The 25,894-nt window shown below is 35.8% G+C and overlaps 1 protein-coding gene across 2 annotated transcripts in view; it reads right to left on the reverse strand.

Annotated features, from left to right (window-relative positions):
• Positions 1-4,562: 4,562 nt before the first annotated feature.
• Positions 4,563-25,894, reverse strand: part of LOC110027424 (protein WEAK CHLOROPLAST MOVEMENT UNDER BLUE LIGHT 1-like) — a 30,504-nt gene continuing 9,172 nt past the window's right edge. Inside the window, exons 2-3 of one of the 2 annotated variants that reach the window (XM_020728869.1) lie at positions 22,633-23,327; positions 4,563-7,326 (exon numbers count right to left, since the gene is read on the reverse strand). In XM_020728869.1, coding sequence (XP_020584528.1) covers positions 5,509-7,326; positions 22,633-23,327 — 2,513 coding nt within the window. In that variant the 3' untranslated portion in view covers positions 4,563-5,508. Of the gene's footprint in view, positions 7,327-22,632; positions 23,457-25,894 lie in introns of both variants that reach the window. The other variant, XM_020728868.1, reaches the window with a different exon arrangement.

Raw genomic sequence — 25,894 nt, forward strand, 5'->3', positions numbered from 1 at the left:
CCCCTTCACACTTCTTAGTCCGATATCTTTGAGATGTCCTTACCATTTGAACTCCTTGAAGGTAATTTTTCTTGACTTTTATCGAGAGTATTTTTAGGTAACTTCAGTTATCTATGATGTAATTAACTATAGGGGCTTGCCCTTATAGGAAGCTTTTCTCGAACCCAGCATAATATAAACCCTATTTAATTCCTTATATTAAATAGGGGAACTTGTCGGCCAATACATTGGTTTCGCAGACCAAAACGGACGTCATAACTTTCTTTAGTTTATTTGATCGAGCCCTCACCCTCAACTCTTGTGTTCATCCTTCGGGATAGATACAGGATTTGAGGTAAAACGCTCTTTCATCTAAACTATGAAAATTATGGGGCCAGTTTGACTTCATCTTTTTCAAAACTAAAATTTTTTAAAACGTCCTTCCGAAGCGGGCAACGGGATTTTAATTTCAATGACCGACGGCTTCTTACGGGCAAACCCCACACCAAAAATAGTGCCGACAATGATATCCAATTTAAAAAAAATTACATAGAATTAGCATTCACACTATAGTACATAACTAAATTCATTGCATCATATCCCTCACATGAATATTAGCTATGGGAGTCAATCCTTTATGACATATTCACTGCATCATGTAATTCTAACAACAACTTTTTTTTAAAATAGCCTAGGTAAGTCTAATTGCACTTCCAACACAACATGTTACACGAAAAGTCATTGGGGAGGAGTTATAATCCACTTCTACTTCAATACTTGAAGCTGCGTAATGTAAGCCTGGTAATTTCCTTTTTTTAAAACAGCCCAGGTAAGTCTGATTGCATTTCCAACGCAAGCATGTTGCAAGACAAGTCATTGGGCAAGAGTTATAATCCACTTCTACTTCAATGCTTCTGCTGAAATTTATGGAGTATTGCTAACCCCACCTTCAAACAATTTATTCCATAAAAGTCATGAGCCCCATTGCTTAGTTCTTTTCTCTGAGTCACACTTCGGGTCTGTTTGGGGCAGCTACAATGTATTAATAAGCTGTTGCCGCAGATAAACTGTTGCGTAGCAGCTGATCTGGATAAATTGGTTGGTTGTTTGGTTTGTGTTATTGGAAAAAACTGCTTTGCAACTGTTTCTAGATAAATAATAATTTTGTCTCTGTGCAGTAATGTTGTTTGCAGCAGAACTGTCATAGCAATAAATTTAATACTTGAGAAGAAAAAAACCACTTTTAAATGGTACAAAAAAGTAAGACGCACACCTTATTTAACAGTGAGTCTCAATATTGCTAAAAAAAGGAAAAAAAAATATTAAAATTACATTTAAAAATATGATAATATTAGTTTTAAAGTGCAAATGGCGTATGTCACGAGCTACATCGCCCTCTAGGGATACCACTCATTCTCGATCATTGTCTGCAATGAAATCTTTCAGACTATCTGCCCACTAGAAGAAGTCACACTTCTTTGTGATTCTTCACGGGCACCTGTAGGACTGTCTCCCGTAGCTCTGTGCCTAACGTGACGTTAGTAAGGAAGTCTGAAGTAAGCAGTGGCAAAGCAATCTTTGGGAGGTGCCTAAAATCCTAGAGCTCATCTTCCCTGAATGATTCAAAAGGCAATCCTTTATTCATAGCACAAGTATAAATTGACAAAAGGAATAATGAATTATAGTTTTTTGTTGGCCTGAGATCTTAAAGAACTAAGTACATCAACCCTACCGCACCTGTCACAATAAGAAGACGACAGACCTTATAAAACAGAGGTTCTTGGTTCCCTTTAGTTCACTTCATACCAAGCTCGAGCTTGTTACATATGCATATCACTAAAAAAAAGGCCATCCAGAAGTATCTCAAAAACCCCAGCATTGAAAAGAAAAGAGGAATTTGGTTGTCTTTATCAGGATTTCACATGTGACACCAACTAACAACGATTAATAGACCATCTAGAAGTATCTCAAAAACCCCAGCATTAGAAAGAAAAGAGGAACTTGGTTGTCTTTATCAGGATTTCACATGTAACACCAAGTAACGATGACTAACAGGCCATCCAGGCTCCCTTGTTGTGAGTCCCTTGTTGTGAGTCCATGCTAAAGAATTGTTCTGTTCAAGTAATATGTGTCAATTGGACAATGTTAAAAGAATATCTAAAATCTGAAGACAAAGTATAATGAGAAAAAATAAATACAGAGCAACATATAAATTGTTCGTGTTAGAAAGAAAAATATCCAAATCAAATATCCCATGAAACAAACTGAAAAAAAAACAAAGCCATTAAACAATAACTTTACAAAATCAATTGTCCATAAATAAACGTAAATAGTCGACTCGACAACTGGGGAGCATCTTCATGATTATCTATCTATGGGTCAGGTCCTCCAGCAACTTCAAGGAGTTCAGAAACAATGGCTTTTCCCCATAAATTTTGTGAAATGTCTCTGTAACTCAGAGAAAGTCGTATATGGAGGTTTCATGTGAAGTACCAGCCTAAATTGTGCATGAACCCACCAGTTTTACTATTTGGCTTTTGACGAAAGTAGCTCTTTTTTTCCTTTTCTCCACCCTAGGATGCATTGACCTGCACGTGGACTCCAACGCTATTTGGTTTAGGCTGGGGCGTTCGCTGGACGCACTTACTTGCTCGGTCTCCATGTCCTCCGGTATGCTTGTAAACCAATGCTCACCAGAGGTGAACGCATGAGTGCTCATTGAAACCGCCCCACTGAACATAAGGTCCAACTTTTCCTCCAAGTCAGGGACAATGCCACTGAATTTGAATTTCTTGGCGGTTGGCACTACCTGCAACATAGAAACAAGTTTATTACTTCAAACAACTTAGTAGGATAAAGTAAGGAAAAATGAGTCTTCAGTGGGTTGGTTATTACCTCAAATTTTTTAGTCCTCCATTCCTCTGAAGCATCAATAATCAATTTGATTGGACCCCAACCTAAGCCCGTGGATCCCCATTTTAGTTCCTTCTATAATTTTCAATCCTTTTTCAACTGATCCCATTTTTTTTTGAATTGCAACTTATTGTACTCCCTTCCTGTCATTTCATTAAACTTCTTCATAATATTTTGTCACCCTTCATTGTTAAAATAGATGGTGGGTCTATTTCCTAGCTCAACCTCCTTAATACACAGGTCGCAAAATATGAGTGTGACTTCCCTATCCCACATGACTGATGAACTGAATTCTTTAGTTTGAACCACTGCCTTACTAATAAACAAAAGAGAAAACATTAAAATTTCAGATCAACCAGAGAATATATATTAACTACCACCCAACCCCCAACAAAGCCACCAACTCAGCACAGCCACCAACCCCAACACAACCACCACCCAACCCCCAGCACATCCACCATTCTACCCCAACACAACCAACACCCCACCCCAAACACATCCACCACCCAACCCCAACACTACCACCCCCACCCAGCACCCCCCCCCCCCCCCACCTCCAACACATCCACCACCCACCCCCAGCAAATCCACCATTAATCCCCAGCACATCGACCACCAATCCCCAGCACAACCATCACCCAACCCCCACCACATCCACCACCCACCCCCAACACCCACAAACACCAAAAGTGTTGCTCCAAAAGACCCTCAAGAGATTCAAATTGAAAAATTATTGCAAATGCTCTAAACGGGATAAAATTATAAAGAGGCTCTTTTAGGCTAAAATCTTCATAATGCCCACAACCACAATGAACCACAATGAACCGCAACTCCTTCCCCTATTTCATTTGAAGCAGTTAAATACAAGTCACATCAATGAACAAAAAACACAATCCCTTCCCATATTTCATTTGAGGCAAATAAATACCCACACCACACATACACCCACAGCAACCATACACATACCCACAACCATAATACACAACACTCAACCACAATCCACATCACACGCAGTCACACACACCCACAACCACACCCCACAGAGCACCCAACCACAACACAACACAACACACACACAACCACCATACTCATACCCACAACCACAACACACAACATCCAACCACAACCCACATCACACACAACCACACACACACCCACAATCACAATAAACGAAGCACCCAACCATAGCCCAACACAACAAATACACCCACAACCACAATTTACATTACACACAACCACACACACACCCACAACCACAACACACAACAGCTAACCACAGCCCCACACAACACACACACCCACCCACCCATAACCACCACACACTTCACCCAACCATAGCCCACAACCCACACCTCAAAGAAGCATCTCCCTTCATGTTTAATTCAATGCAATTACATACAGACCACTCGAAACAGTGCCATCTACAAATGAAGCATCCACTTTCATCCATTTTTCAATTTATAGTTGAAGCATAAAAGTAAAAATAACGCATTATTGAATAGATGCAACTACAAAAAGGCCACCTGAAAGAATGCTATGAACAAACCAAGCACTCTTTACATCCAATTTTCAAATTGTCACACAAACATCAAAGGAATTGATGAAATCTCATCCAATATTTTTCATTTGAGGCAATGAAATACAAGGCACTCGAAAACTTACTATCTACGAATGATCACCCTCTGCAAATGAGTATCTGAAGTCTTGCTATCGTCAAATGAAACACACACTTTCACCCATTCTCCAAATAACATCCAAAAATAAAAAAAATAGCATAAAGAAAGCCATTCCATCGGGAAACTGCATACAAAATATCATTCCATCGAAAAATCACCACAAATAGAATATAGAAAGACATTCCATCGAAAATTATTTACAGAGCATAATAACCAGAGGTCGGAGGGAGAAGGAAGAGGTGCAAGACACCATTAATCGCAATATAGGAGCATTCAAGGGAGAGAGACGAGCGAGGAGTCACCAAGGGCAGAATGGGGGTCAAGCGAGGAACGGAGGGCATGCGGGTAATAAAAGGGGGTAAGAACGTGGACCGCAGGGTCGAGCCTGCGACCGCGTTTATTAAGAAAACCTGAACGACTTATTCGGATAAGCAGAGCGAACACACGAGACAAACGCCTCGGTTGTATTTTCAAAATGCAAACGCTCCAATGAAACTGCCCCAAACGGGGCCTTCATCTCACAGATTACTTCACTGTGCATCTTCCTCCGTTTTGAGTAAATCTATACACCCCCCTAGCTGCAACACACCTTTTAACATTATTTATACTTACAGAAGGTAACATCTGGCTTACTCAATCCTCTCTCTCTCTTTCTCTCTCTGTGAAATGCCCAAAATTGACATCAAATTTGAACCAACCACATTACTAAAAATTTCAGTCTTTTCTCTTTTAACTGGCAGTGTTATTCAAACAAATCCCTTTACAAATTGAAACTCCAACCTTCACAAATTGATTACAAATATACGCTCCAATTATTCAGCAAAGCTTCTACAAATAAGCAAGTCAAGCTTGTACTTGTATCCACCTTTTGGGCATGAGCAATAATGGATACTCTAGGCATAATGAATACAAAATAGGCACTTTCCACCAAGCCAGATAACTACTTCCTTGATTGTGCCTTTTTCCTGGCTATGAACATAACCATGTGAGGAATAAAAGACTTCTTCCTTGGCTTGAAATCTGGGACAGCATGCTCTATTTTATCACCTGATATGTGAACCTTTGGCCCTGGGGAAAGATGAATAACATTAGCTGCAACAGAAACAGCTGCTGTGCTCTCAGTTTTTGTCACAAAACTATCATCAGTTTTTTTTGCCGGAGACATTGGAGGATTCAAAGCACTTTGGCCACCTCTGCTTGCTCTCCTCTGCTGCTCATGCTCAGCCCTCCACTTTCTCAACCCCTGCTCAGCCCAAAGTTTACCTTCTTTAGCTTTGTTAGCCTTTTCAGCAGCATCCCTCAATTCTTCCTTCCTTCTATCCAACTCCTGGTATGCATATTTCAATCTCTGCAAACTATTCAACTCAGATACCTTGGCCGCCTCAATTTCGGCTGCTACAGCAATGATCCTCTCATTAGCAGACTCCTCAGCTTCGTGGGCCTTCTTGCTCAGGGTGTAGTACTCCTCAAGAGGAAGGGGCACTCCCAGAGAAGACTCTCCCATAGCGGCAGCAGCCTCACTATCCTCTAGAGCTTTAACAGCTGCAAGTGCCAGCCTTTCTGATGCTGCAGAAGCTTCAATTTCCTTTAAAGTTGCTGTCAGCCTAAACTTTGATATGCTTAAAGTGGATCTAACTTGCTCTACTTCTTCAATTAACCTCCTTTGCTCTTCTCGTGCCATCTTAGTTGATGACTTTGATTTTTCTGCTTCAAGAGCCGCTCGCTGAAGCAATTTCGGAAGCTCCACCACCTTCTCCCGCGCTATCTTCTCCTTCGCAACGACTTGTTCGATTTCTTCTATTGTCCTTTCAATCTCAGCTTCAAGTGAGGAAACAGCTATCAAACCCATTTCTTCCCTCTGTCTCAATGAGACAAGCTCCGCTTTCTCGCTTTCAAGCTTAGACTTGAGTGAGGATTCAGCTACTCTTAGTATGCTGACTTCATTTCTTGCCATCTCAACATTAGTCTTAACCTTGTCAAGCTCCTTTTTCTTAGAAGCCAAATCCAGATCATCTTCGGACTCGTCTTCTTCAAGACTCGCTGACTGTTCTTTCAGTTGGGATTCCATATATGCAGCCAATTCTTTTTTGAGTTCAGCCAACAAACTGGATGCTCCTATTAATTTTGTCTTGACATCCTTCACCTGCAAAAATTGTTCATTAAGCATGTGCAGCCCTTCTTGAGCTTTCTGTAGTTCCTTATCCCAGTAAAGGCAATCTTTATCTCTAGCCAGAGCTGCACTCAAGCGATGCTCTTCAGCCTCAAGATGTGCAGCATGGGCGGATTCAAGTGATTCTTTTGCGGTGATGAGGTCTCGGGTTAAGCCCTCCACTTCCTTCTCGATCTCCTTGGAAGCAGAAATAGCCTCCTCAGATCTTCTCATCACAATTTCACTTTGACCAACTAGAAAAGTGCTTTGTTCTTGAAGTTCTATTAATTCAGAGTTCAGTTCTGCAACTGCTGCTTCATACCAAGCTTCAGCAACCTCAAGTTTTGATACCGATGCAATGCTTGCCGCATCGGCAATACCATCTTTGATCTCTTTGGCTTGAAGCTGAGCGAGTTGTGCATTCTGCTTGGCTTGGACCTTGTTAATTTGTGCTCTCTCTAGGTTCAGCTTAAGTAACTCTACAAGGCTGTTGATACTGTCCAACTCCTTCAGTGCTTCGTCCTTAGCAACTTCTGCAGCCTCTGAATCTTTTTCGTATATCGGAACTCCTTGTATTTTCTCGAGTTCACCATGAATATGCTTGCGTTTCTGCATATAGTCAAAAAGTTAACTAGAATAATAGCACAGCCTAGTGCAAAAGCAAACCCTAACCAAAGTTAGTTTGCTTATACTATAAAAACTATTATACAGGTAAGTAGCTGAATGTTTTTAGATTTGAAGTTTGGCATTTAGTACATATTGCTTAAGGAACTCTCCGACACCAACCCAGAAAATGTTGTTAATTCAAATCAGCTTCAGAAGGTTACCATAGAACAGGGAGGTCAGGTTTGGTCTCATTTCCATTATATGTACATATATGAATATACATTATATGTACCTAGTACCAGGGAAACGCTAAGATACCTGTGCACGTAAACAAAAAAATTATTGATATTGACGTATATTAATTGACATAATTTTATATAGTGCTCCTGTGACTGTTGTACAATATAAAACGATAAAAATATGTTATTGATATGTTAAAACACATTGAATGTTATAAACTATCGTGAAAAGTCTTATTTGAAAAAGTAAATGTCTACTGTTTTTATATTAATTTATAATATCTCTGACTAGCATACATATCATTCTCTTTTTGTTACCTTATTGTAATTTAGGAATGTGAGTATTGACTGCTTTAGTTAACTCATTATTGTTTTAAACTAACATTTTAGATTTAATTAATTGATTAAAAGATAAGCAATAGAAAATTAAATATTTATAGAAGACACTGATAACTTGACCTAAGGTAAACTTAGAACTGCTTTAATTTAATTTTTTTTATATATTGACTTTTTTGTTTGTTAAATATTAGTATAGAAAATGAATAGAGAAAATTTTAATTTTTCACTATTCCACCGACTATATCCGTCGCGGCTACTTGCAAGTCCAGAGTCGGGTAGGGATAAAAGTGGTGAGAGAAAAATATTTCAAATTATTTAATACAATCGTAATGAAAGAGCTAATAGAATAATTATAAGAAAATTTTACAATAATAAATTAAAATTTTAAGGTAACATTAATTAAGTAATTATTTTAATTCAGACAAAAGGATGCACCCGAGATTTTACAATAATAAATTAAAATTTTAAGGTAACACTAATTAAGTAATTATTTTAATTCAGACAAAAGGATGCACCCGAGATTTAGGAAGAGGAATGTGGTAGAAAATATAGAAGTACCACCGCTACAAATGCGAATACGAATGTTGACAACCATGACTCAGTTGATTTAGGAGTTCATACCATAGTTTGGTAGACATGAGACAGTTGATGTGAATAAGTATTTAAAGATATTTCAAGATCTACATTTACCTTTGCTCAAGGAAACTGAAGCAGAGAAGTGGTCAATGAGAATAAAAAAGATACTAGATAGCATAGCATGTCCGGATTTAAGCCACTTGGGGGAAAAAAGTAGTGAATTGAGAGCCAAAAGACAAAAAAACTGTCAAGCACACTCGCATCAGAGATGGAGAGTGTCATCACCTACACGCCATAGCAGAGCGCACACACGAGAGACAGAGCTAGCGAATACCCATGCTGTGAGTAGGGCGCAGCCACACCAGATCCCAACGCCCCTGTACCAAATGCCAAACACCCCTTGCCCAAAACCTGACTTAGGATTAGCGCACCCGCAACCGCTCTACCAGACAATAGTGCACTCGCGCCGCCTAACCGGCGGACCCGCACCGGACTCATTCCAGACAAAATGCATCCTCATCGGGAATGGGTGTCGGCCTGCCCAGTACACAAATTTCAATTATGGGAAGAAGTCTTGCCTTTAGTAGAGCCCTGCTTATAAATACATGTATTTGATCGAGAGGATGCATCTTTGGACGACTGGAGGTTAGGTTTTCTTGAGGAGAAAGTTCCATTGAGTGCCCTCGAGGTTTCACTCTTCCTTCTTGGAGGAAGAAGTCCCTTAAGGTGGTTTGTTGTGTTTTCTTAATGTTTTCGAGAGGAAGTTTGTGAGAGAGATTGTGGCTAGTGTGATAGATAAATCTAGGAGAATATCTATTGTGCGACGAGGATTGTTGCTCGTGTGGAGAGAAAAATTGGTTATATGTTTTTACTTTCATATATGTGTTGGTTTTCAATAATTTCAACAACTCACTTTTGGTTTTTCTCTCATATTTCTTGTAGCTAAATTCTCTTAATGCTCCTGTGATATAAGGATAGTGATTTTTTGGGATTTTTCTTGCATGTGATTTCCTCATAATATTTTCTCGTGTTTATCATGCATGCAAGTTGTTGGGTTAAACTCTGAACTTAGTTTACTCCTGATATGACCCATTAGGAAGTTAAAAATATTCATGATCTAGGACTTCTGATTGTTGCCTAGTGAAATGAATAAGTTAACTCATAAAAACGTAGTGAAATAAACATATTGTCATTAGGGGTTTACAACCCATATATGGGATCTAAAGAGTCCCGGAAAACACTGTATGGTTAAACCTCGTTTAATTGTAATATGATTTCCGGCTCTTCTTATGACCTAGGAATAGGCTAAAAGGAATTGTTATCACTAGTTGACAACTATCATGTAGGTAAATTCCTAAGAAAACCACGATAGTCACAGAAGCACGAGTCTCTTCCCCATGAAGGACACCCCAACTACATGTTTCCAATGTTTCTTGATCTTGCTATTTGTTTTACTTATTGTTGCTTAGGCTTTTATTCTTGCATTTGTGATCGCATCAAACTAGGTTTCATAGTTTAGTAAACTAGAGATTCACCTATCTGAATCAATATTCTTCTTGAGGTCGACACGCGGACACGCGGATTCACATTTTACTTGACACATATACTTGTGTGTCTGGCCACTTGCCTCACAACAACTTTTTGGCCATCAAGCTTTTGATGCTATTGTTGGGGAAAGAAGTTCAGAAATATTCCGACTTTAGGTGAATTGTAGTTGAACAACTAAAAATCTATGTTTGATATTTTATATTTGTTGTCCCTATTTTGCTTTGAATTTTGTTATATTACATTTCATTGTTAATTTGCCATTGTTTATTACAGAAGTTAAAAAAAAGAAAACAGTCAAAAAGCCAATAAGATAACAAAAAGAGGTTTTTGTTTGTTTAAAGACATGTGGTGTGGGTGAGTGTTTTGTATGCTTGTTGTGTCTGGCCTTAGACAAAGATCACTAGTTCACTCATCTGTAGTGTATGCATACGACTACACTCGTCGATTTAGTATCCTTTGAGCCTTCAAACGAGCAAACATTTAGACGACTTAGAAGAGCACAATCACTACTTGAGACACCATTAGAGATGACTAACCCTCAAGATCACACCATAAAGCCACTTAGGGAGTATGTCAACATGTTTGTAGATGAGATTCATATGAGCATTAACCACTCTATTGTAGATGGCAATGCCTTTGAACTTATACTTGCCATACTTCAAATGATACAAATCAATCAGTTTGAGGGGTTACCCACAGAAGACCCAAACCTTCACTTAGCAAAGTTTCTAGAACTATATGTCACATTTAGGTATAATGATTTCCCAAGTGATACCATTAAATTAAGGTTTTTCCCTTTCACTTTGAGGAACAATGCCAAGATGTGGTTGAACATTTTAGTAAGGGTGTAAATGAGTCGAGCTTGAGAGAGCCTGGCTTAGCTTGTTAAAAAATATTGTTCTTCATGATCGGCTAGTTAATATATCGAGCACAAAAAATTTGCTTGTGTTCGACTAGTTTGCTTAGAGAGCCGAACATAAGTTATTCAGGAACAACAAGTCGTTTTAACATCCCTAGTCAAGCCACCGTAGGATGCTAATGATAGGGATGAGATTTAAATCTCATTATTTATATTAAAATATTCATTTAAATAGAATTTCATATATTTTTATTCTCTCTTTAATAAATAATTTTAATTGATTATAAATTTTTGTAGCCTTCTAGTCAATTAAATTATTTAAAAATAAAATAAAAAATTATTATTTTCTATTATATATTATTCACCCAATTTTAAAATTATATGAGTTAGACCATTTGTCGGGTCATCTCTTTAAAATGTCATCCCCAAGTGACGCTTATTAGATCTATTGAATCTTTAAGACAGAGCCGGTGTCGGCAACCTCGTCAAAATCATATATTAGCCTTTACTCACACTTTGCACACACTTAAGTGTTGCGACTAGGACAACTTGTTGTTACATGCTTGCTAGACTAGAGCTAGGGTGTAGTTAGGATTTTCATATGCACCGACTATTATTGATGGTTTGTGCCTAGCCAAGAACTTTTGTATTGTTTTGTGTGTTTACCAAGTTTGGACTTGCACACTAGTATATTTAGGGGGTCTTCTGTAGGGTGTCATGGCTAACAGGGAGGAGTATTAATGATTTAAACTAACGTCTTTTCTGCAGGTACTATTAAGCTCTCCTCTCATCGGACATGCCTATTTCGCGTTGCATGAAATAGCCCGTACTAATTCTATTTTGCAGGTCGACCTTCTTTCTTAATTTTGCATATGTACTCTTTTTATAGTCCGTAAGTTCAAGTCTGTATCAGAAATAAAGTACGAGCACAAGTTTCGAGGCACTTGACGCACTGAAGCAGTTGCTCATGTCTATACTTTAATTCTGATTTTATATTTGAAGTATAATATTAGGATCAAGCATGTATATGTGGAGTCTGTCGCCTGTTTGCTTTTTTTTAAATATATTGCCGACCCAGCAGCAACCGACCCCTGCTTATTATTATTATATTCATTTTGGCTTGGTTTATTTTATGTTGTGTGCTGACTTTCCTCTTTCTATGGTTGTTGGTTTGTCTGGGATGCTCATCGAATATATAACCTAGGCTCTTTAAGGACCATAAAATATAATTTTTCTATAAAAATTCTAATAATAAAAGATTGAGATGAATCAAAGTTTAAAATTAAAATATTATAACTATTTAAAACCAGCACTTTAATTTTCTACATGGCCTTTGGGTGGGTTTAAAATGTTTTGCATGGTATGGACATAACAAATATCCTCTTTTTAAATTTGTTTGTTTATATTCCAATTAAAAAGACCAAAGTGGAAGAGGAAGAAGATGTAGATAAGGATGAAGGAACCAAAAAACTCTCCCAAAATCTCTCTCAAGTAGGTGGAAGAAAAGCGCCAAACTCCAAGCTCTCTCCTTTCAGAAAAAAAAAAGTTTCTGTTATTTTCTTTTCCCCAAGCCAAAAAAAATGGCCGCCCTTATCCAAGAGAGAGCCACATATAGCCAAAAAAAATAAGAGCAGGCATGGGTTATGGAAGAGTTGTTAGGGATGAGAGAGAAGCCTTTTCCTACTTTTATTTTATTTTCTCCTCCTTTTTTATCATTTTTTCATCTTATTTTTGTTTATTGCTCTTGAGTCTCATGAAAAAGAAGAAAAGATGGGATTTTTTGGTTGGAGAGCCAAAGAGTAGATGGTCTAAAGTGATAAGAGCTTTTTTTTCTTTTTTATTATATATTTTTATTTTTGAAAGAGAAGTTGGTCCACCATTTTTTAAGCTAAAGGAGGGAGGAGTGAGCTCTGTGAGGAAGAAGCCAAAAGCCAATAAAATTATTCTTTTTTTTATTATTCTTTCCAAAATTTTTTGGACAGAGATCATGATTTTGAAAAAAATATTTTTTTGTCTTTCTAGAATAATTAAAGAGACTTAGACGGCTCGGATGTGATATGATATATTTAATCCCTTTTTAACATATTTTTTTTTATCTTAAACCTCTTTTAATTTACATGCATCGATTTATATATTGTTCATTTGTGTATGAAATCCCAACAATATGGGTGTCCTCTTTAAATAAATTTGAAGTTTTAGACACACTCGCGTGGTCTGTTTCGTGATCCGAGGTCATTGAACGAATTTGCCGATAATCGAGCTAATTTGGGCTCGATTCCCGCGTGTCGAGACAAACGATTTTTGTGCACAAAACTCCAACAATATAGGTGTCCTTCTTAGGTAAATCAAAGTTCTGGATGAGCTCGCACAGACTGTTTTGCGGTCCGATTTTGTTCGCACAGATTCGTCGAAGATAGAACAATTTAAGCTCGACTGAAATCTTTCCTTCGGCCGAAGCTGTCCAAAACAGAGCAATCTTGGTTGTGTGCCCTTCAATACATGTCAGAGGGTCTCAAATAATGTCTTGAGCTACACGGAATTACATGCGTGAAGCACGGTCCTGAAACGTTCGTGTGAACATCCTACACATGTGACGTCAAAAAGTGATGCCAACAAGGAAAAGTCAATTTATGAGGCCTAAGAGAGATTTAAGGAGTTGCTTAGGAGGTGCCCACATCATGTCTTGCTCGACTGGCTGATAATCCAGACTTTTAACAATGAGTTGGTGGGTTTATTAAAGTTCACTATAGACACTGTAGTTGGGGGATCCTTGACGCCCAAACCCTTTGAGAATGGCTATGACTTGATTAAAGAAATGCCTAACAATAGTTTCCAATGGCCCTCGGAGTGAGTTAACCCAAAAAAGGTGACTAGTGTGATGAATCTAATGTTCTGACTATCCTAGCGTCCCAAGTAGCAACAATTTCTAGATACCTTTGGGATAAATTCAGTGTCAGAAACCTTATCAAGTGAGGAGATAACTTATGGATCAATAAAAGATCCTAGCGTCGCTGCCTCAGAGGCCTTGAACTCCATACACAAGATGAATAACACCTATTCCAACACCTATAACCCAGGTTGGAAGAACCATCCCAATTTTTAATAGAACAACAACCACCAAGTGGTAGGAAATCAATAGTGGGGAACCCTCAAGTCAACCCTGTAGACAATTGGAACACTCAAGACAGCAATACCTCGAAGCACCCTTACCCACCATGATTCCCATCCAATGCATACCCTAAGGAGAAGAAGTAACCCTTGGAGGAGCTAGTTTTAAAAGTAGGGAACCAAATAGAGAACCAAGATGTAGCCATTAGGAACATAGAAAATCAATTACGGTAGCTGGCAAATTCATTGAAGGATAAGCCCCCAGACACGTTCCTCAGTTACACGAAAGTGAACCCTAAGGAGAAAGGAAGGAGCAAGTGCAGGAGGTGAAATTAAGGAATGGAAACTTGGAAGGCAGCACTAGGAGGGAGAAAAGCCCCATTGAGTTGGATCCTGAATTAGGAAGGGAGAATGAGACCCCATATGAGGAAATAAAGAGACTTGTTTCATCCCTAAAGAGGAGCCTAAGAGACTTCCATCACCTTTTCCCCAGAGGCTGCAGAAACAAAAATTGGACCATAATTATTTAGTTATCTAGTGGTTTTTAACAAGTATACCATAAACATCTCATTTGCAGAAGCCTTAGAATAGATGTCCAGTTATGCCAAATTCATGAAGGATGTCTTGACTAAATAAAGAAACTTCGGGAATTTTGAGAAAGTAGCCTTAACTGACTGTAGTGTCATATTGCAGAAAAAGTTGTGCCAAAAAATGCAGGACCGCAATAGCTTCACCATCCCTTGTGCCATAGGAGCTTACATAAATATGCTTTTTATGTATTAAGTTTTTGTGACTTGTGGGACAAGTTTACATGCTTTACAATTACTTGTACATGCATGCGATAGTACTTCCTGCTATTACAATTTCCTCTTTTTACGCTTGCAAATACCATGTGGTGAGTGTAGGATATAAAATAAGTTTCGGAGAGGGAAATTCACACATGTGCATGCCTAAAAGAATTCCACACTCTACTCATATTCTATTTTATGATAAAGCATTATTTTTATGTAATTTTTGCGAATAGATAATGGGAAGTAAAAATCTTTATAATAATCTGACATCCATCATCCAGTTTGAATTTGAGCTTGTCAATGATAAACTAATACTAGACCTTAATCACTTTTCTTCCTAGCCTGAATTTTTCAAAACAATTGAAATAGTGTATCTATAAAGCCGAGTAATTAATCTAGGGATTTTAAATCTTAATTCTTAATTCAAACAATATGACTAAACTTGATTTTGAATTGATTTATATGATCCTAAGAACTCACACTAAAGAGGTAATTAAAACATGAGAATAGGGAGAACTTGAAATCCATAATTCTTAAAATCCTGTTTAACTAGTTATAGTAATTTTCTAGGAAAAGCAAAAAAAAAAGGAAGAGGGCTTAAGAAAAATAAAAGAAAAGAAATACTCCAAAAAGAAGTACGCTTGAAAAAGAAAAATAATTGAATAATGCATGGGAGAGGAAGCTTGAGGTTACGCATGATAGTAAATCAACTTATGACCTCTAGTTCACTTCCCTAACTTTTGTAACTCAAGCACTTTCTAAATGGGAGTCGGGAGTTCGATAAATCAAGAGAAAATTCAAGAATAACAGTCGAGTGTTTGAACAAGAATTAAGTTGCTTAAAATCATCTTGGATTAATAACAAAATTATGGCCACATGTGATTAGGTGAGTTGAGAAAATTGTATGCTTAAAAAAGACGTGATGAATTAAGGTATAGATTATGAGAGATCTACAAAGATTCTAATCAAAGATGGAAATCACAAAAATTGGATTGACTCTTAGTTAACATTGTTAAAAAGCATGGGAACTCCATTAAAATAAGCCAAGCATAACTTTCCTGAATCAGAGTAAAGTGATGGGATAACTTGAGGGCAAGTAATAGGTAAGTTTGGAGGATTTTGATATGAATAAAATATGCGCAAGTTTTACTGCATGTTAACATATGTCTATAGCATATTTTATGAATATATGAAACTTGGAAAATATATTTTTTGCATGTTTTGTAGTTTACAAGGTTTAAACAACTTAAGGGAGAAAATGAGATGAATTGGGAGCCAAAAGATGAAAAACTAGTCGGTTGCATCTATGCCAGAGATGGAGCACGTCCTCCGCACATGCCAGAGCAAAGCTCACCCGCACCTTGCCCTCGCACACCTACGTCAAGACTGCCTTCAGCAAAGTTGAGAGACAGAGCGGGTGAAATACCCGTGTCATCAGCAGGGCGCATTAGATTCAAATCCCAGCGCTCCCGCGCCGAAAGTCCAGCGCCCAATGCCCTTAACCTGGCCTAGGATTAGCGCACCCACACCCAGTACCCAGCACACCAGCGCCCGCTCAACTAGAAGATAACGCATCCGCGTAGCTTACTCAACACAACTATGTCGGGCCCATTCTAGACACACACCTACACCGAGAACGAGTGCGTGCTCAATATGCAAATTTCACTTATGGGAAGATTTCTTACCTTTGGAAGACTACCTATAAAGACATGTCTTGGATCAAAAGGAGGCATTTTTGGGAGACTGAAGGCTTGGATTTTTTTGGAGAAAGAGTTCCTTTGAGTGTCCTAGAGGTTTCTCTCTTCCTTCATGGAGGGAGAAGGCCCTTAGGGTGAATTTCTGTGTTTTCTTAGTGTTTTTGAGAGGGAGTTTGTGAGAGACGGATTGTGGCTGGTGTGAGAGATAAATCTAGGAGCCTATCCAGTCTACGATGAGGATCACCACTTGTTCGCAAAGAAAAACTAGTTGTAAGTTTTTATTTTCATGTGTTAGTTTTCAATGATTTCAATGGCTCGCTTTTGGTTTTCTCTTGCATGTTTCGTAGCTAAATTGTTTTTGTGCTTCTGTGATGTAAAAATAGTTGTTTTTGTGGTTTTTTTATGTATGTGATTTCCTCATAACGTTTTTCCGTGCTTATCAAGCATGCAAGTTGTTGGGTTAGCTTTCTAAACTTAATTCAATCCTGATCTAGCTGATTAGAAAGTTAAAACCATTCATGATCCCATTGCTTCGTTGAAAAAAAAAAGTTAATTCACAAAAACCTAGTGAAATAGACATATTGTCATTAAGTTTTGCAACTTAGACTGGAGATTGAAGAGTCCCAAGAAACACTACATGGCTAAGCACCGCTTAACTGTAATATGGTTTCCAACTCTTCCTTTGACCTAGGCATGTGTTAAGAAAAATTGTTAACCCTAATTGTTAACTATCATGTAGAAAAATTCTAGAAAAATAATGAAAATACACTACAGCTGAATCACATAAGCACGAGCCTCTTCCCCTCTAATGGACACTCCAAATTTGTGTTTTCAGTGTTTCTTGATCTTTCTGTTTGATTTACTTATTGCTTTGCTTAGAATTATAGAATTTTATTCTTGCATTTGTGATCGCATCAAACTAGGTTTCATAGGTCAGTAAACTAGAGATTCACCTTTCTGAATCGATCTTAAACATTTCCTCGTGGGTTTGACACGCGAACTCAAAAAACCACATATTAATTGACACATATACTTGTGGGTTTGGACACTTGTCTCACAACTTTTTGAACATCAAGTACTCATGTTCTTATTATATAATAATATTTTTATTTCTTCTTCACAAAATGCGTTTATTGTTACGGTCTCTAGTTATATTGAACTCACTATAAACTCGTGATTTATGATTATATTGAATTTTTTTTCATATACGGAATGATATGTGTACTCAGTATTGTTTAAATTATCATAGATATTGAATGTTTTACAAATATATTAACTACTATTCAAATGAGAATGAAATAATTATTATTAGATATTAATTTTTATAATATACATGCATGTGTATGTTCGGCTATGATGGATTGACCCATTTATGTTATTACTAGGGGAACATTAAGATATATGTGCACGTAAATAAAACATTTTTGATATTGATGTGTCTTCATTGGCATAATTTTAGACGATGCTCCTGTCACGACTCGACCCCGGTGCTTGGAATTAACTAAGGCAGTTACAAATGATCGAATGGTGAGAAAAAAAATTCTATATTCATTTTCTATAACTAACATTTATTAAATGAAAGAACTCCTAAAAAAATTAAATTAAAACAGTAAAATTAAATTTATCTCATTACAAGTTGTCCATAACTTCTATAAATATTTTCTCTTTTATTGCTCATTTTTAATCAATTAATTACACATGAATAGTTAATTTAAAACAATAGTAAGCTGCCCAAAACAGTGAATAAGCACACTCATAAACTACAAAATACAAGGAAAATAAAATAATATGCATGTTAGCTAAGTTTTAATAAATTAGTTTAATAGATTTGATGGTCTATAAATAAGAACTTTACGATGTTTTATGTTATTCCATGTATTTTACTATTTCAATAGCATATTTATATCATTTTATGTCTGTACAACTGTCACAGAAGCATCGTCTAAAATTTGTATTAGTTAAGACACTTCAATCAATATCATTTTCCATTTATATGCACGAAAACCTTAGTGTTTTCCCGCTAGTAAGGAGTGACTCAATTATAGTCAAGCATGCAAATACAAAAATACTATAATAAATATAATCTAGTAATAATCATTTCATTCTCATTTGCATAACAATCAATATACTTGTATACAAATCAATATTTATGATAATTTAAATAATATTTAGTATACATGTTACTCTAATAATATAAATAAAATTCAATAGAGCTATAAATCATAAGTATGCAGTTCTATAAATGTAACAATAACAATACATCTTATAAATATAAATAGAAGCACAATATTACTGTAGTAAGAAAATATGAGTACTCGCCTCAAAATCGTATCACATCTTAAATTTTCAAACACACATAACTTTATTTCCAATACAGCTTCCTATAATATAATAAAGAATAAAATTTTAAACAAATCATTAATTATGTTTAATCAATATTCTAATTAATTGTTATTTTAATTGTTGATTAAAAAACTTTATTTCAAGTATTCAGGTTACTTTAATTTGATTATCAAAACAATAACTAACTTAACATTTATAATTTGTATTTTTAGTTAATATTCAATTAATGTCTTCTCTAATTTAAATAAAAGTAAAATTATTTTCATATTTCGATAAAATCTTTTATTCTATTATTATCATTATAAATTATATTATTACATATATATAAATTTAATAAATTATATTATTTTAATTAAGATTTTAAAACTTAAACTTTAAATTTAATCATTGCATTTAATATAAAATATTATTAATTTATACAAAATACTTTTAGAAATAAAACTCTAAGCTTTCTTGTTGTCTTCAATCTTTCCTCGATCCAAAAGTGATACTTTTAAAGCTTGAATCAAATGCGCTTAAATTTAACATTTGAATAACAAACATATATATATACACACACACACACACACACACACACATATATAATTTTTATTAAAAATTTTAATTAAAATATTAAAAACTCACCTTTAAATTTCGGTTAAGAGTCCTAATCCAAGCAAGAAACCTCGTCTTCCTCCACTGCACGAGAGATCAGGCTCTTACCTGCACCCACAAGAGCTCCTTTCTCTCTTCTTTCGCACCAGAGCCGCTTGATGCCTCTTCCTTCAGCTTCATCATCCTCGTTGAGCCCTAGGGTCACACATCCTCTGCTCGACGACGTCGTAGTCAGTTGTCAAAGCCCTCAAGATTTCAATTGGAATCGAATCTCCATTAAGATACCACTCGACTTCTCCTTAGTCTCTCCCACTCTCAATCTTGCCTCTGCCTCCATTCGCATCACATTAAAGGACAAAAGTACCCTTTCATGTCCCTGCATGCTCACTTCCTCTCCCTCTCTTTTAGTCTCTCAGGGAGACGAAACGAGGCATCACAACTCTTGTGACGATTGTACAACCATAAAATGATATAAACATATTAATGATATGGTAAAACGCATTGAATGTTATGAACTATCATGAAAAATAGCATCTAAAACAATAAATTATCTACTATTTTAATATTGATTTTGTATTTCTAACTAGTATGCATGTTGTGCTCTTTTTATTATATTATTGTAATTTAAAAGTACGTGTATTCACCATCTTTAGTTAGCTCACTGTTGTTTTAAACAAACATTTTAGATTTAATAAATTGATTAAAAGATGGGCGATAGAAGAGAAAATATTTATAGAAAACGCGAACAACTTGAATTAAGATAAATTTATAACAGCTTTAATTTAATCTCTTTTCTGTAGAGGCTCTTTTATTTGTTAAATATTAATTATAGAAAATAAATATAGAAAAATTTATTTTTTCACCGTCCGACGGTCTATGCCAGTCTTTTATTAATTGTAAGTTCCGGGTTGGGTCGTGACAATTATCGTAAAAAAATCAACATATTTGTCATAAAATTGTTAAACATAGATCTAATCAAATTTGGTTCAATTTCTACAAATTGATCTTAGTTCTTAAAAATCAAATAATAATTTTATCAATGTCATAAATATAATTGTTTTGAAGTTTAAATGATTAATGAACAACTTAAGCTTTCATCCAAATCAAATGACAATGAAATGTATTGTAGTACTCAAGGAAATACCTACTAAAATATATGTTATCGGATGCGGGAGTGCCTACATAAAGGGATGTGCATTGTCACGTCCGTGGGTATCGGGCATCCGGGTCTGTGATCGGGGCCGAACCGAACTGAATGTCTTTATTTTGTCTATTTTGTATCGAGAGAGCCACTAGCATCTCTTCTTCCATTGAATAGTTGTATCCTAGGATTCTAGGTGGTGCTTCAATTGTAACTTGGGCTTCATTTGATGACTATATTCCCTATCCACGTCTGCATCCTCCCCGCACAATCCCGGCCGCCCTCTTTTGTTACAACCAACCCAGAACAATAGTTGTTGTTTTAACTACAGTTTTCCAATTCCAGCCTTCCTCTTTGCCTCCACCGCTGTTGCAGCTATCCACCTTTGTTGTTGCTGCTATATAGCCCTTTCTCTTTGCTATCGCTACCATTTCAATTTTACATTTTTGCTTCCATCACTCCAAACAGCCCTCCCACATTGGTCCCTGTTGTTTGCATACTATCTGGCACTAGGTAAACAACTGTCTTGCTGATTTTTGCTTGTCAACCGCCTTTTCCACCACTGTGTCACCTTCCAAAGCCTCGACAACCACTACCACCACCACCACCCCTGGATCTACCCCCTATCTTGAGTTTGCATTGTCAATCATTCCAATTTCAGATTTTCGCATGTTGGTTGTAATTTCCTGTTTAATTTCTGTAATAAAATTTGATTTTCCTTTTGTTGTTTGGTTAACTATGGTATCACTATGACTCTAGTTGTTCTCATAAAATAAGAAGATGGGCTCATTATCAAACAATATTCAATTGAAAATGGTATTTATTCTTATTTAGATAAAGGTCCTTTGCATTATTTCTATAGAGTCAAACAAATGACGAGATGGAGCACTAATTTTAGATGAGGAAACAAATTTTAAAGAACTAATTTTATATAGGACTAAAGAATAATTAAAATAGCTCCCTTCCAAAATTAGATCACTAAGGCTATATTTTGTTTTACAAAATTGAGGGAAATATCAAATGCACTTTACTTCTCAATGATATATTGAGTTTTTGTTTCTAATGTAATAATAGTAAATGATATCTAACTAAGAATGTGAGCAAATGTATAATTTCATTTACAGATCTTTATCAACGTTGGAAAGAAAATTGGGATCAAAATTTATAACCTTTAAACCTTCCTCCTTATATAAAAAACATAATAATAATAAAAAAAAATCAAATTTCTCCTCAATCGAAAGAGAAAGGAAAAAAATTTCAACGATTTCTCTCAATAAAAGAAGTGTTGGAAAACATATTTCAATTCAGTTCATTCATGATTTCATATTATTTCTTTTTCATTTCTTCTATTGTAATTATTTAAAGCCAAATGGGCGGAAAAAAGGCAACATTGAAAATATGTTTCACTAGTATTTTTTTGTAGCGAAGGTTTTTTAGTGGGATTTGGGGGTGTCGAGGTTGAAAAGACTACAAGGCAAAGTGGCGCAAGAGTGTGGCCTAGCTCGGTGAGCTGAAGTTGGAGAAGTTGTAAAATACATCACTATAACTCAACCAAGCTTTAATCGCCACAATTAGACTATCCCTTGGCCTGCAGTACAGCTGCCTATGTCAAGTAAATAAAATGAGCAAAATGAAACAGCCATAATGGTAACAAAGTGCTTAAAATAAGGAGAAAAAAATACAATTACATAATTCACCAAAAACAAAAAAAAATGGTGTTAAAAAACATTAATTAAAAAATTATTCAATCATATATAAGGTATTATTTTGTAACCTGAGAACGGAAAAGAATTGCGTTCATCAATAAGAAGCAATTGTGGTTAAATGTAACTAAAACTAAAACTCTTTGCAAGAAAGAATAATAACAATAAAAGATTCATGTTCTAATGCCAAGGTTAATCGATAAGGATGATATAAGAAAAATTACAACAATAGCCCTTAATGATAACGACTTCTCATAAACACCTAAAAATAATTATGATGCAGTAACTACAAGATGCTCAACTCTAAATAACCAGCAAAGGTCAATAACACTGTTAAAATTTTGGAAGTTATCACAAAAGATTTTTCTTACCTCTACAGTGAGTGTTTTGTGAGCTTTCCAATCTACAATGCCACCAAATTTTGACACAGCCTCCCTAACTGATTCAAATGGTGCTGCAATATGGACAAGCCTTTTATTTTCACTCAGTTTCTTGACGTGTTCAGTAGAAGCAGCTGATTCTGATCCTTTCATATGCATTGGGACTTGCACATGGGTGTGAAGATGGTGGCCGTTGAGTATAACAGGCGGCATGTCTTCTTCCTTATTTATCTCATTAGCAATAATTTTTTCATTGGTCTGATTATCGGCAAAGCCAGGCAGATTTCTACCTTCAAATTGACAGAAAATATTAGCATCCATTCCCTTTGAGGCATCACCTGCTGAGACACCGTGATATTCTTTAGGTGGCAAAGCAGCATCCGCGCCAATTCTAGCAGTAGAGTTAGCAAAGTTGCCGTTTATTACGGAGCTATCATCTTCATGTTGTGCTGGAAAACAAGCCCGTTTTTCTTTTGAAATTTGTGATATATCAGATGAGGGAGAACCAAGTAACTCTAATGATGAAGTCATGGCATTCTCCAGAGGAGAAACTGATCCGGTTAAGCTCTGTGATGAGGTGGGTAATTTTGACTCCAAGGGTAAGCCTATGGAATCAGAAGGTTCAACTACCGCTGCAGAACTTTTGGCCTGTACTTCCTGCTGTTGTTCTGCGTTAATTTTTACATCTGACATCAGAGAATAAGAAGGTTGAGGCTCAAGTTGAAGAGGTTCTTCTAGAGAAAGAGATGGTTCCATAAAAAGCATGTTCTCAGAAGTATGATACTCCAACATTATGCCAAATTAGCCAGAAATACCTGAGCCAAACGACAGCAGAAAAGATGACACTCCAGTTAAGTTACAATTACCAGAACTCAAAAGTCAAGTGAAGCACCTAAACAAGATGCATTTCCGCATTTGAATATTTCGTGAAGGCATCTAAAAAAACTGGCACAAAAAAAAAGTAATTAAAATACATGTTTATGAATATGTGTGAATTTGTATACATGTATGTATCTATGCATGTAAACAAATGATGCACGCACATATAGACAAATATATATATATATATATGTATATATATATAAAGATATATATATCTATGTATATACATATATATATGTATATATATACATATATATATGTATATAGATAGATATTTATGCAGACCACTTAAAAGTTAAGGCAAGTAATTAATTTTTTATATGTATTAAATTGATTTTTTATTAAATAAAGACTTTCATTATTGCTTAGATACATACTTTTAAAATTATATGGATGTTGTAATTTAAAACAATCACTGAAATGAATGAATGAAATGATAAAAAGGAAAAATAATTGTTCAATGATGTTAAAAATGAGAAAAATAAAAAGAAATGAAATGCAAAGGCTTAAGTCATTCAGAATTACCCCTAGATGGTACTGACAGAGGATGCAATGTACCCGTGCATTAAAAAGAAAATTAAAATGGTAATGCTGTATCTTTGAGTGAAAAATTTTGATGATACTTACGGGTATAATTTTGAGGATACCTTCGAAAATATCGGCAATTATGATATTACTTCTTAAAAATGTTTGAAAGGGTAAATATTTAAATTGAAATGGAAAGTGTTAAATTTAAAATGAGATCTTACAGTTTGATTAAGTATGAATTGCCTTTTTCTTTACAATTCACACATCGCATTTGCATATTAATTTAATGCATAATAACATTAAAATTATTCATTAAGTCGTGTAAACTTATTGTTTATATTAATTATTTCTTTCAGGTAAAACGCTAGATTGATATGTCTGAAATGAGAAATTTAATTTATAAGAGGAAGAGTATTGTTGATAGATAGTATTGTATTGTGGTTGTATTTATTGTAATGTTTACTTCTCAGTGGTGAAACTGTTTGCATGTTTGTTTGAGATGCTTTGCTTGCGGACTATGATGTTAATTTTTAATGACTTAATTTAGTGTAATGCATTTTGTGATTTCTTAATGACTGATTTGAAAATTATGAAAATCTATGAAAAGTAAATAAAATCATAATATCGTCCAGGTGCGCACTTCCTGACTTAGTTAATGCTAAGCTATTAGGTCGGGTCATGACAACTACTTTGTATCATTGTCAGTCAAAGGCAGCTGCACATTAAGTTTATCAGTCCAGTGCGTGGTGATCATTCGATAATATAATAAATGACAGAATTCACTATGCTTTTATGGAATGCACCCCAGTTGGTTTCAATGCTGAGTAGAAGTGCATAAGTTTTTGTATTGGCTGAAGGATATGGGTAAGCATCTGCTAATTCCACTTAGGATCGAGGATTGCTTTATTTTGGTGAAGAGAACTAGGAGGACTGAGCTAGATTTATAGGCTCCCCAGAGAATGAGGGACTCTCTGAAGAGAAGAATTCAAAGGGATCCAGATTTCCTCAAGGATCTCGGGCAGACAGTCCTTCCAGTCAAGAATTACAAGTGCTAAGAAAGCTAGATCAATAGTATTGACAGCCAAACTGAAGCCAGTATGCGTGACTAGTGTGGAAGGTTTAACAAGGGTGAGTGTCTTTCTGGAATCCACACGTGTTTTTGGTGCCACCAACTAGGACACATGACAAGAAATTTCCTTAGGTTAGGACATAGGGATCTATCATATTCTAGGGACAGTGTTCTACCACCTCAGAGAAGCTTTTGCAGACCGAGGGTAACTAAGTCTACAGGATCAATGGAAATTAAAAGTCGAACCCAACACAATGTTCAGCCCAGGGTTTATGCACTTGCACAGCAGGAAGCTAACAACTTCCCTGAAGTTACATAGGTATGTTTGGCCTTCAAGAAAGTTTAACCAAGTGCTCTTTTGATTATAATAAATTCATGTCATGCATTTGTAACATCATGTAAGAATTTAAATACATCAATAAATGAACCATAAATGTTCAATAGAATTGTTTTAATGTAATAGGTACCATATATCTTTAGAATAGACCAATAAAAATATTATTTGATGCGGAAGCATCACATTATTTTATAGCTGAGAAATTGATTAAAGTGATGCACTTGAATAACACTTTAATGTTTGTGACATTATCTGTTAGAATGTTAAATAGTACTTCTATGGAATTTAATCAAATGTGCAAGGTAAAACTAAAAATTGGTGGAAAAGATTTTAATGCAAAATTGATTGTATCATCCTTAGTGGAGTTAGAGGCTATTTTAGGCATATATTGGTTGTCTAAAAATATTGTCACAATTGATTACAATTAAAATACCGTT

This window comes from Phalaenopsis equestris, unplaced genomic scaffold, assembly GCF_001263595.1.
Source record: "Phalaenopsis equestris unplaced genomic scaffold, ASM126359v1 Scaffold000428, whole genome shotgun sequence".
NCBI lineage: Eukaryota > Viridiplantae > Streptophyta > Magnoliopsida > Asparagales > Orchidaceae > Phalaenopsis > Phalaenopsis equestris.